The sequence below is a fragment of the Argiope bruennichi genome, chromosome 9 (assembly GCF_947563725.1).
Source record: "Argiope bruennichi chromosome 9, qqArgBrue1.1, whole genome shotgun sequence".
Taxonomy (NCBI): Eukaryota; Metazoa; Arthropoda; class Arachnida; order Araneae; family Araneidae; genus Argiope; species Argiope bruennichi.
The window spans coordinates 13,859,419-13,871,958 of record NC_079159.1 but is presented as its reverse complement, the minus strand read 5'-3'; the positions used below and the strand labels follow the sequence as shown (position 1 = coordinate 13,871,958).

The following is a 12,540-nucleotide window of genomic DNA, read 5'->3' as shown; positions in this document are numbered from 1 at the left end:
ATGGGGGACTCGTAGAAATCTGGATCGTGGAGAATCAACAAAACCTTGAGCTCAGATTTCTTGACGAGTACAATGCTTTTTCTTCCTATACTTCATATCTGAGGAAATAAAAATATAAACCTCTGGAAGTAAAACACCTTACACTCTGAAATTGTATGAGTGGGGGTCGGAGCTTCTAGGTATACGAGGAAATTGAGAGGAGAAAATTCCTCTAGATTCAAATCAACTCACTTCTCTCGAACACTCCTGCCCTTCAAAGGGATAGATTTCAACTCAAAAGGGTATTAAATTTCATATTGTTAAATTTATCAGATATTGTTTCTCAAAATGAAATGAGGATTCAAATTACATCAATTCAAAGTTGTCTCGGATATATTATGTGCCAGAATTCGTTTAGACCTAATTACCGGAAGTTCAGTATTGCAATTTATGTATGGCAACATCCCATTGCGTGACTTAAACAAAATACAGAGCAGCGAGAAATAAAGATGAAAAATAACATCTTGGATCCATAAATAAACATATCATTAGTTGAATACTTTGGCAACGGTGAGAGAGAGCCAAATGAAAATTGTTCTTAAATTTCAAGTTGAGAGTTGCCATTTTTCTTCCCAGGACAGAATGCCCGGGCTTAATTATCATACTTTTAAAAAGTTCTGCCGCTGCTGTTAACAATTAAGCACCGCGGAACTTTTGAAATGTGCTCTTGACTTTGTGGAAAGTTGCAGCACTTTCTTTTCGGCCTAGTTACCCGAGTTTGTAAAGAATTTTTGAGTGATATATCGATGGGAGGTATTGCCACTTGCAAATTATTCTACTTTTCTGTAAGTATTTCTTGGTTCTTTTCTGCCTTGAGAAAGGTTGTTTTCTCAAAAATAAGTAAATTTTCTTCTACTTTTATATCAATTATTTCCAAAATAAATATCTAAGTATTTCGCTTATTTAAATAGTTTTAAAGCTTTAAGCGATTAAAGATGAAAGTCGGTTTCAAAAAATCTTTTGCTATAATTTTTTAAAATTTTGCCTATTTATATGCTTTAATGTATCAAATTTTTGTAGAAAAGATTTTGCCATCAAGTTTAAGTTTCTAAATTTCTACCAAACTGAGCACATTTGGTCAATTTATAAGAGAAAATGTTTGTTAACAATCTTCATGTGTTGTGGTTGAGTTCATGAGCATCTTTTATCTTTTCCTATTCTTTTATATATTCTTATTCGTAAAAAAAGTAAGAATTTCGTCCTTAAAATTTCTCCTATAGTACCACAAAAGGAATCTGTTACAACTTGTTGACAAAAATGATTTTTTTTTCTCTTTTGATATTATATTTTCGATTGGCATCAATAAAAATCTCCTGAAGACATTCAAATTTACATTTTCCATTCAGTTTGCTATTTTTAATATCTGATTCTGTAATGTTGCAATGTTTTTCTGATATTTTGGAAGGTATTATCAGAAAAAATATCATTTTTAAGGCATCGTAAAATTTAAAAATGGTTATTTAATAATGACAACTTAATTTAAATAACGGCATAAGTGAAGATAATTCAGGAAATAATTTAGAATTCATTTTCAATTGGACTGATTGAATTCAAAATTCGAAACTAATTTACAATATTGATTCGAAGATTATATATTGATATCTAGTTTACGAGCTTCAGTTATCACAGAAATAAGAACAAATGTACTAATCGATTCTCAATATGACAATAAATTTGAGTATAAATATATAATACAGGAAAAGTGCCAAATTTCATCCTCTTAACTTGTTCGAATTTTGAAATATCGTTTTATCATGTTTAAGAACAGATCGAGTAATAGATTTCCCCTAAAGAAATTTTGCCCAAAATTGATTATAGATATATAATTTGTGTACACAACCCAACACACATTTCACAACAAATCTCATACTTTTAATATTTTTTTCATTTGTGAGTTATCTGCTATTAGAGAGAAAATGGAAAGGGAAGTAAAATAATGATGAGATATTCAAAAATTGAATCTGCAAGTAGCGATTGCTCATAGAATATTATAAAGAGATCATCAAAATTCATTTACTTCGTGGAAAGGAATTTTAAAGGAAAAAGTAGGAATGTTTCTCCTTTGCGAAATCAGTTGGAGTTCTCGCATTCTAGTTTGGCATATAGTTAATTAGTGTTCTTTTCTTTTAAACCAAGTCTTGTCACTGATCTTTTAATTTATTCTTACCCGGGTCTTTTAAAATGACAATACTCATAGACTGGACATTAATGGACTTGAATACTGATATATTTTTATAATTGATAATAATATCAATAATAATAATAATAAATGAAAAATCTTTCAAAACACTTTACAGGGCAGAAAGAACTTTATAGAAATACCAAATTTAGGACCTTCTTGGGCAACAGGTGCTTATAAAGAACGGAACTATTAAAGTTTTAAATGAATTTTTTAATTCATTCAAAACCAATCGAGAATTTAAAATTTTCCGCAATTTATCGCACAAAAATAATTTTTACATTGTTTTGAATTTCAAAAAATTAACTTCGCATTGATACCAATTTTAATTCTGTTCAATGTTTCTCGAATTTTAAAGATTTAAAAAATAATTCAAGTAAATTATGCAGCAACATTTTTCATTGTATTAGTTACTACAAGAAGACTCACATGCGTTATAACTATATTAAATACATTTTTTGTGTGTGTATATATACGAGAAAATTTTCATTAGAGAGTCTGTGTGAAAATTCCTTTTACACTTGTTATTTTCTCATATGCAAAGTATAGAAAAAGTGTTATAATGGTGGAAAAATTTGAACTCGGGACATCGAATCACGTTTCAGACTACCTCGAGTTCAAAAAACACGTTTTTGGCATTATATCTGTCTGTCTGTGACAGAGACAATTCAAAAGCCCTCTGATCTAGATGATTGAAATCTGGTATAAGGTCTTTACACTACATTTGTGGAATTCTATCAAATATTGAGCAAATTCCATTTAGAGAAAGTCTGTCTGTCAGGCTGTTCGAATATAAGTTAACACGATAATTACAAAACAAAGGTAACTGGATAAATAAAATTCAGATTTAATTGTATTGCAGGTGCCTATCAAATTTTGAGCCAAATAAAACAACGGGTTGATTGTCTGTCGGTCTGTACTTTCAGAAGAATGTAAACACGATAACTCAAAAATGCAATGAAAAATATACTAAATATGGTACGTGATTTTGTGACTATAACTGCAGTTCTGTGTCTAATTTTGGTTTCAATCGGCTTCCCACTTTTTTTAATGGTACATTACTTTTTGTACATTACAATGTACACATTCCTAACCATTCAATACATAAGATGAATGCAACAATATACTTACATCCACATCGATGCCATTCTGTGGAAACATTTTCAAAGGCGGCTCGGAAGCAGGGACATATCGGAAGAACTCCCCCGCGTTCTTGTACCACTTCACTGAGTACAGGGTCTCATTCCCCAGCTCGTAGGCGCACCGGAGAAGGATGCTATCACCCGTCACAGCAGGGGTGGGGACGTGAAATGAATTGATACGGAGAGGAACAGGCAGCATGCAATCTGGAAAAAATGAAGGAGAATTAGGGCAAGCATTTGATAAATTATTCCAAAATCATTTGTAAGAGTGGCTCTAATGTTTAGGTATTTTTTTGGTCCTAGTTGATATACATTATGATTTCCCTTTTAATAATTGTTGAAGATTGAATTACCTTTCAACACATTTTAATTTAAACATTATATTAATGAATTCGTTCGGGTTGAAATTTTTTAAAAACGGTCTAAAGCGATTATATTCTTGAATTTTTGCATAAAAAAAGGTAGAAAATTTATGAAACCAAAATATAGTAGTTAAATGACAGAAATGTTGTAAAAGAAATTAGAAAAAGTCTTTTTTTTTTTTTTGGCTAAAAAGAAGTATACAGCAAAAATGTTTTAGTTTGAAGATATATGAAATGATTTGCTTAAAATTTTGGACATAGTTTAAAAAACATATTGCCTAATTCCTGAATAAAAAAATAAAAAAATTAGTTGTATTTTTTCTACTTTTTAAATTTGGGGTTTAAGTGATAAATAACATTTTTTTTTTTTGCATTCTGGAGCAACTGAAAAGCTCTTAAACAACTACAGAATATGTTCTCTCTTGTTCAGAAACTGCGGAACACATTGAGAAATTATTAAGTTTTATCAAAGATTGAAATTCAAGAAGATAACATTTAAAGATGTAAAATAGTTTTAAAAAGCATAAAAATGCAAATATAAAAATCAGTGTAACTTTCCAAAAATAGATTAAGAAATAAAATTCAAATGGCTTCATATCAAGAAAATTGTTAAAACATTAAGAATATTTAAAAAATATTTCATATTTCCGAGAAAAATTCAACTTTTCAAGATAGTCATTTACCTTAAGATTTATTTTTAGCCATTTTTTTAAATTTTCATAACTTTTTAGGAATGTATATTATTTATTTTTTAAATCTGAATGTATGTTATTTTTTTTTCATGCAAAAATTGTTGTAAATAGGTGCGTCTTTGCTCCATTTTTATTTTCAGCTAATTTATAAACTAATAATATATAAAAACTAACATAATAATGCTTCAAAACCAACATAAACCATTCATTTTGATTTCCAGCTCTACATACTTTGGAAACTTCACAATTTAAGAAGCATTTATACATTAAAAAACAAAAATAACGTTGGCAAAGTTACCATGAAGATGAAAAAACGTTGCAAAATATCTTAAAACAGATGAAATTCAGTAGAAAACTTTAGAAATAAAGATTATTTTTAGAGAATAAAACTTTATATAGTAGTATTAACTCCTTATTGTTTGTTTCCTATGGCACTTGCCACTGACAAGCCCGCTGTTACGAAGACAGCGATTTAAGCCTGAGGGGGACGTCTCTTATTTTTTTATAGCAGCGCCAACTCGGGCCAAGAGTACGACTTTGCTACTCACGCATCACTCATTCGCTTGCACAACCCCTTTTTACAGGAGGGCATATTCACACATCTCACAGATAGAACAACAGAAGAACAACCATGCCCAAACCAGGACTCGAACCCGGGACGCCCAGATCACGGGGAAGACGCGCTACCCCTATGCCAGGACGCCGGCACTCCTTATTGTAAAAGAAACAAATGTTAATGTACATTAAGATAAATATTGTCGAAACATGAAGATTGGAATGTTTAAATTTCAAAAACCTCAGTGCTCTTTTTATTTTTGTAATTCCGTTAGAAAAAAAAATTATCCAGATTTTGTTGTAATGAAGGTAAATTATATACATAATAGCCTCGCCATGCATGTTTGGAAAATAATGCGAAGATATGCCTCAAACTGTCTCTCTTCATATAATCGAATGTGTTTGCCAACAAAATGTTTGATTCTCTCCTTCCATCGCAGAAGAACTTTTCCAATAAAAACCTTCCAAGCATAAATTTTGTAGAACCTCAATCCTCTAGGTCACGTTTGGTTTCCACATTTCATCAAATTCCTAAGATGTGCCATGTAAAAAAAATGAAAATCAGAATTCATTTCTGCTAAGATGGTCATTTCTCTTGTAATTCTTCTATTTACCAAGCCCCTTCCCCGATTTATTTTATTGTAGAATTATTTAGAATGCATTGGTCTTTTCCCACCAATTGTAGAATTATTGAATTTTCTTCTCTACAGAATCCTAGAGATTTTTTAAGATGAGGCACAGATCAAAAGCATAAAGAGAAATTCTTCAGTTTACACAAGCAAGAGCTTGTTCAAAGATCTCATCTTCCTCATCAGTAAATCACAATAATTCTTCTAAGTTTATGGTACGGATGGTTTTTCCACTGCGCACACCATTATTAATCATATTCTAAACAACAAGTTGCAACGTAGTTATATCACACTTTTGATACCTGTGGCTACCCAGTTTGGTTCTAATGTGTATAAGCAAACATAGAAAAAGTTTGCAAGAATTTGAGAAAAAGTTGAAATTCTAGATTAGCAAAGTTGCCCCACTTTCACTTAGATTTTTGGTGCAACACTCATAAATTATTTTGATGAATCAAAATAAAATAAAAAAATTCTCATAAAAATGTCATTCTAAAATGAAATTATATGCTGATTTAAGCAGAGCTAATAAATCAGAGAAAGTCCTTTTGCCATAAAACTAATTTTTCTTAAAGATAATCAGCTCTGTACCCTCTCTCAGATAAAGGAGAGTATTATTTCGTCAGTTTGATTTTTGTGAACCGATAAACTTTCTGAATTATTTTTATTTTAGGAACACAAATTAATTTTTGCTTTTTTTGTGTGTGTCTTATGAATTACAATTCTTAAATCCATACATCCCTTTTCGCATAATACAGGGTGTTCATTAATTATTGTCGGGGTTTCCATACCTCATAACTTTCGAATTAAAAATATTACGCAAAAACCGATTACGTATTCTTAAATTACAACTCAAAGAATTTTATTAATGATATTAAAGTGTAAAGTTTGCACAATTTGCAGATTGTAGGCATTCCATTGAAGGCGATTATGTATTCGTAAAGTACAACTCAATGAATTATATATCCGTAAATTACAACTCAAAGAATTATGAATACGTAAATTACAACTCAAAGAATTATATATTCCTAAAGTACAACTCAAAGAATTATATATTCGCAAAGTACAACTCAAATAATTATATATTCGTAAATTACAACTCAAAGAATTATATATTCTTAAAGTACAACTCAAAGAATTATGTATTCGTAAAGTACAACTCAAAGAATCGCCTTCAGCTGAATACTTACAAAGTGCAAATTGTGCAAGCTTTACACTTTAATATCATTAATAAAATTCTTTGAGTTGTAATTTCATTAATTATTGTCGGGGTTTCCGTACCTCATAAGTTTCGAATTAAAAATATTATGCAAAAAGCGATTACGTATTCGTAAAGTACAACTCAAAGAATCGCCTTCAGCTGAATACTTACAAAGTGCAAATTGTGCAAGCTTTACACTTTAATATCATTAATAAAATTCTTTGAGTTGTACTTTACGAATACGTAATCGGTTTTTGCATAATATTTTTAATTCGAAACTTATGAGGTACGGAAACCCCGACAATAATTGATGAACACCCTGTATAATCACATCATCTGGCGTTCAAATTTCTATACAAGCAGAGAAAATTGTATGTATCTTTTCATTTTATATCTGATTAAAATACAAAATCAAAAATGCTGAGCAAAAAGAGTACACTATGTAAATTATTAAGTTTGAGTAAGATAATTTACATAAAAAAAATCCAAAAACTCCATAGTCTACTGATAATTTATTCATAGAATGGCTAAAGAACTGTACAGGATTAAATATATATTCTATGACAGCAATGGCCTTTCATTCTATATTGATATTTAATCTTTTAATATAGATGACTTTATTTCTTTTCTACTTACTGATCAAGACGGTCAAGCACGACAGAAACAAAATGAAGTTCTCTAAGATGTGTTCCATACAGCGATGACCTCTGAACATTGCTCATCCGGGAAATTCATCCATCGAAGAGATTTCAAATCTGCCAAAATTTGGGCCGGAAATTTTATAAACACCTGCAAAAAGAAGCGACAGTCATAAAATACACCTTTTAAATAGTGCTAATACAGAGGTGCATGTTTTTTTCCCTGTGAGCTGAAATGTTATTACATATTCTAGATACACCACTGGGGTTATTTGTCCACATACTTTTTTAGCATACCATTTAATAAAAGGGTCATTCTCCCTTTCCCCTCGTTGAATTGGAGACCCTAGGCAAGAGGGTGAACGCCTCGATAACTCGGCTTATTTTTAGTGTAATTTAATGAGAGATTTGTGCTTTATAATATAATAAAAAAATCGAATATGCGTTTTGGTTACTTTTTTTTTGCGACAGAGAAAAACAAAAATGTGACACAAAACTACAATTTTTTAATTACAAGGTCATATACCAACAACTTTCATTCCTTCATATTTTTGCATTTGTCGTACTTAGGGTTGCGTGTAACTGTTGTAATTCCAATGATTGCAACGTTTCAGAAAAAGAATTTTATTTACATTTTAACTAAAGAAAGGAAACATTTGATTTTTACTACGAGTTTTACCCCCGGGGGCGCACCTCGAAATGAGGATGAGATACTTCCGGCATGGTGGTTGGATCTCACCACCCTGGAGGGTACACTAATAGGTGGGGGATCTGACTCCTAGCATCGATGACGGGACGTACTTCCTTCGGGGAGGGTTGTACCGTGCCGGTGATGGCACTTGAGACTCAATCACAGTTCCCGCCAGTGTTGCTGATACGGCGGTCATTTAGTTTTATGGTTTAAATCCGTGTGCCTTCGTGGCGGGTCGGAGAGTCGGATGGCTGACTTTTACTACGAGCATCACCGAGGCACTGCGCGAGAGAGCGTTCCGAAGAGAAGGAGAGAGAACAGCTTTTTTAGAAGCATACCCGGATGATGAGCGACACGGCAATTATGTCATGCACAGCCTCGACGGAGCCTGCAGTTTACAGACATTTGATATGATTTTTGTGATTTATGATAGATACATATATGATTTATGATTGGCATTCATCGCACATTTCTGAGCTATCGCGTTTACATGGATGGGAAATATATACATCCTTTTGACGTATCTGCATTACATTCAGCCTTTGATATATACATATATTTAGTTCAAAATTTGACAAGTGTCATCCGTACTTTAGCTACTAAAACTATGCACCAAATTTCATCTATTCAAATGGTTTCGTTTTTGAGTTATTGCGTTAATATGAATGCGAAAATAAAAGCGAAGAAATGGTTAACTGTTTCGAAATTTGATAAGTATCTACTCATTCGTTGTTAAATTTGTGTACCAAATTTTAGTTACCTAAACTCGTTGCGTGCTGTATTTATCGTTCTCATTTCATTTGGTCTAAAGACAATATATTAAATCTCATCCATCTAGTTCAAAGCATTTTTCAGTTATCAAATTCACAAACAGGCAGATAGATCGACAGACAGACATAATTCTCAAAGTGTGTCTTCTGGACTCGGAGATGTTTGAAACTTGGACATAGGCCAAAATTTCGAGTTATTTTGGCAACACTTTCTCTTTAATACTTTGTATACAAAGCTATAATAAAGTCAGCTTAAAGATTAAATCAACATTCTAACTACTGCTTGTCTGTCTACTTAAAATTTAGGACGTAGATTCTTTACATTTCTACATTGTTTTTCAACATATTAAGTACAGTAAAGCAACTTTTATATAGTTTTTCCGCTTTTATAAATTCATCTCAGCCATATTTTCAATTTCATAGATTATTTTTTCGTTTTTACTGAGAACCAAATATTTCCTTGAAATGCAAATGGAATGCATCTTAACATTTCCCATTCTACCATTTTTAAATAAAGCCCTCATAGAAAGTAGAACATCTGTAAACAAATCATTGACGGAGACTGTGGAATGGACAATGGAAGAGTCAGTTTTGTTGACTGATATGTTTGATAAATACGACATTCTTAATTCCCAATTCAATGAAATCTGCATTTTCCTCTATTGATGCTTGAAAGATGCCAAAGCAGTGATTTATTGCATACTAGCCGCCTTTGGCGACCAGCCGGTTCGCCAATCTTAATGTTCGTTAAAATTTTAATAATTAAATATTTTATGCAATTTCTACTTTAATACCTTCTTCATCAAAATATTTTAAAACTTCAAATTTTGGTTATCATATAATTCATTCATAATATTATAAAGGCCTTCAGTCATAACGTGATATGTATCTCTCTCATTTTCTGTTAGCACCCGTAGAATTTATACTATAAATTTAAGTGGAAAGAATTTATGTGCAATTAATATAATAATATTTTTTACTGAAACAAAGCATTTTTTTATAATCTGATTACTGAAAATAGAGTCACTCAGCGTTTAAACTTTATGGGCACTAAAGAATATCTTTTTAAATTTATGTAATATCTCAAGAGTTGGTCAACAAAATTTTCTTAGATTCATTATGAGCAGATCGATTCATTAACAATGTTTAAATTTAAATGCATCAAACACTAAGAAAATAAAACGAATCGTTTAAAATAAACGGTTGAAAACAGGTTTTAAAAAAACTACTTAAAAAACGATGTACTTAAAACTATTAAGCATATACAAAAAATATATAACTAACATAAATACAATTTACTTACAAAAGCATGCAACTAACCCAAAAATAATTTAAATCATCCATTGATAACGTTGTCATGGCAACAATCAGAACAGAATGCGCATGCGTGAATTTTCTTCTTACGTAACGCAAATACGTGATTTTTTCTACGCCAGTTGGGGTAACGCTATGCGGATTAGAAATTTTTAATTTCCTTTATTCTGTTTTATTTTAATTCAAAAGTACTTCAGAATGAATCTGAAAGATTGATTCATTAACAATGTTTAATTTTAAATGCATCAAACATTAAGAAAATAAACAGAACCGATTGAAATAATCCGCCGAAAATTTTTAACCCTAGCCTCATTACTGTTGGGAGAAAAAAAACTGAAGCCTTTCTCGTTTGGCGCTGGGGATAATGGAAGATTTTTTTGGCGGGAAAGTTAGTTTTTAATTAATAATTAAAATTCTAATTAAAAATTCGAAAAAAGAAACCCCAGGTGCACATTCCCAACCTCCAAGGTATACATGTACCAAATTTGGTAGCTGTATGTCAAACGGTCTGGCCTGTAGAGCGCCAACACACACAAACACACACACACACACACACACACACACACACACACATTGAGCTTTATTATAAGTATAGATGAATTAAACATTCATTATTTGTCACCTTATAAACTGCTTGGAGCGGTCCCCACAAAACTTTCTCGCATACTCTCCACTAAACTTGACATGCCAGAGAATGTCTTACATGGCATTGGCATACAATAGTTAAGAAATATTAACTTTTAGCGTGAATTACATATTTTTACTGAATCTATCGTGTCAGCCTTGGCGAGTTATTTGGCGATTTATCCCTGGCATTAATTTTTGACACAAAACTGCTCTTATAGTCACAAAATCCCGTACCAAATTTGATATATTTAAGTCATTGAGGTTTTGAATTATCGCGTTTGCATGTTTCTGAAAGTACAGACGGACAGACAATAAATCCATAATTGGACTCCGCTCAAAATTTAGCAGTTGTCTGCAGTATAGATGTTAAATCTGTGTACCAAATTTTATCTCTCTCTCTTCGTTTTGAAATGATCGTGTTAACTTATATTCTATTAGACGGACTTCCTTTCAACGGATTTTGCTCAAAATTTAATAGAAATCTGTAAATTTGGTGTAAAGACTGTCTACAAATTTCAACCATCTAGATTTTGGTAATCTTTGCCATAGACAGACAGACGGGCATTGTCCAAAAATGTGTTTTTCGAACTTTGGGTATCTGAAACGGGGAGGACTGTCAAAATCTCGAGTTCGATTTTTGACAATTACTATACTTTATCTATATTACGCATACGAGAAAGTAAAAACGAATTGTTGTCATAAATATCTATTTATTTTGCATTATATGCTAAATATGAAGCAACAAAAGAAGCAATTGTATTGAATTTTACATTTTTATGACGTATTATCTACTTTAAAACATGAATAAGCTGATTCTTTTAGATAATAATACTTTATTCCTAGATGCTTTTTTAAAATTAATTATTTACTTATTTTTGAAGAGACGTATACCTGCTTAAAATAAGCTTTTCTGAGGCAACAAAAGACTGAGCGGCTTTTAACTAGCGGGCTTGCAAACATTTAAAAAGAAATTTAGCAACTATTTCAACAGGAAAGAACTAAACACAATTTAGAGGTAATTTTCTGTTTCCGATAAATAAATAAACGAAGTTTATTTAAATATGTTTACTAACGACGAGTATTTATTTTGTCACTGTGTACAGCAGATCGCTTAAATTAAACAGTTTTTTAAATCAACTACTTCTCTTTTGCTCGAAGAGTATCCTTAAAACTATTTGAGATTGGGGGAGGGGGGGGATTGAAGCAGCATCTCAGCAGAACTCAGTTAACCACATACAGTAAATGGGATTTGAGGCACTGTAATATTTATTATTCAATCGCAACATTTAATTAATATAAGTGGTTTTAAAAAACAAATTTTGATTAATATACTAAAAAAAACAAAAAAAATTCTTTAATTATTTTCTGTTTTTTAATTTATAATTTTTATTTTCTCGCATAAGAATTACAGAGAAAAATCTTATAATCATAAACAAATTTATGTTGTAGAATTTAATATCCAAAATTCCAAAAGCTATAATATTTTTGATATTATATCTATCTGTTTATTTGTTTATCTATATATATATGAACACATAATGGAAAAAAAACTTTGAGACAAACACACGGATGAAGTTCAGTAATAAATTTATACAAATTTTTCAAATTTCTGTCAATTTTGAACAAAATCCAGTTAGAGGAAATCTGTCTTCATGATTGTTCGATTACAACTTATGCTCCTTATGCTTCGAATTCGATAGCTGC

At 31.1% G+C, this 12,540-nt stretch overlaps 1 protein-coding gene across 1 annotated transcript in view; it reads right to left on the bottom strand.

Annotated features, from left to right (window-relative positions):
- Nucleotides 1-12,540, bottom strand: part of LOC129984797 (synaptogenesis protein syg-2-like) — a 147,669-nt gene that overhangs the window by 36,750 nt on the left and 98,379 nt on the right. Inside the window, exons 2-3 of the mRNA XM_056094753.1 lie at nt 7,433-7,585; nt 3,350-3,564 (exon numbers count right to left, since the gene is read on the bottom strand). Of these exons, the coding sequence (XP_055950728.1) occupies nt 3,350-3,564; nt 7,433-7,511 (294 nt within the window). The 5' untranslated portion in view covers nt 7,512-7,585. The remainder of the gene's footprint in view (nt 1-3,349; nt 3,565-7,432; nt 7,586-12,540) is intronic.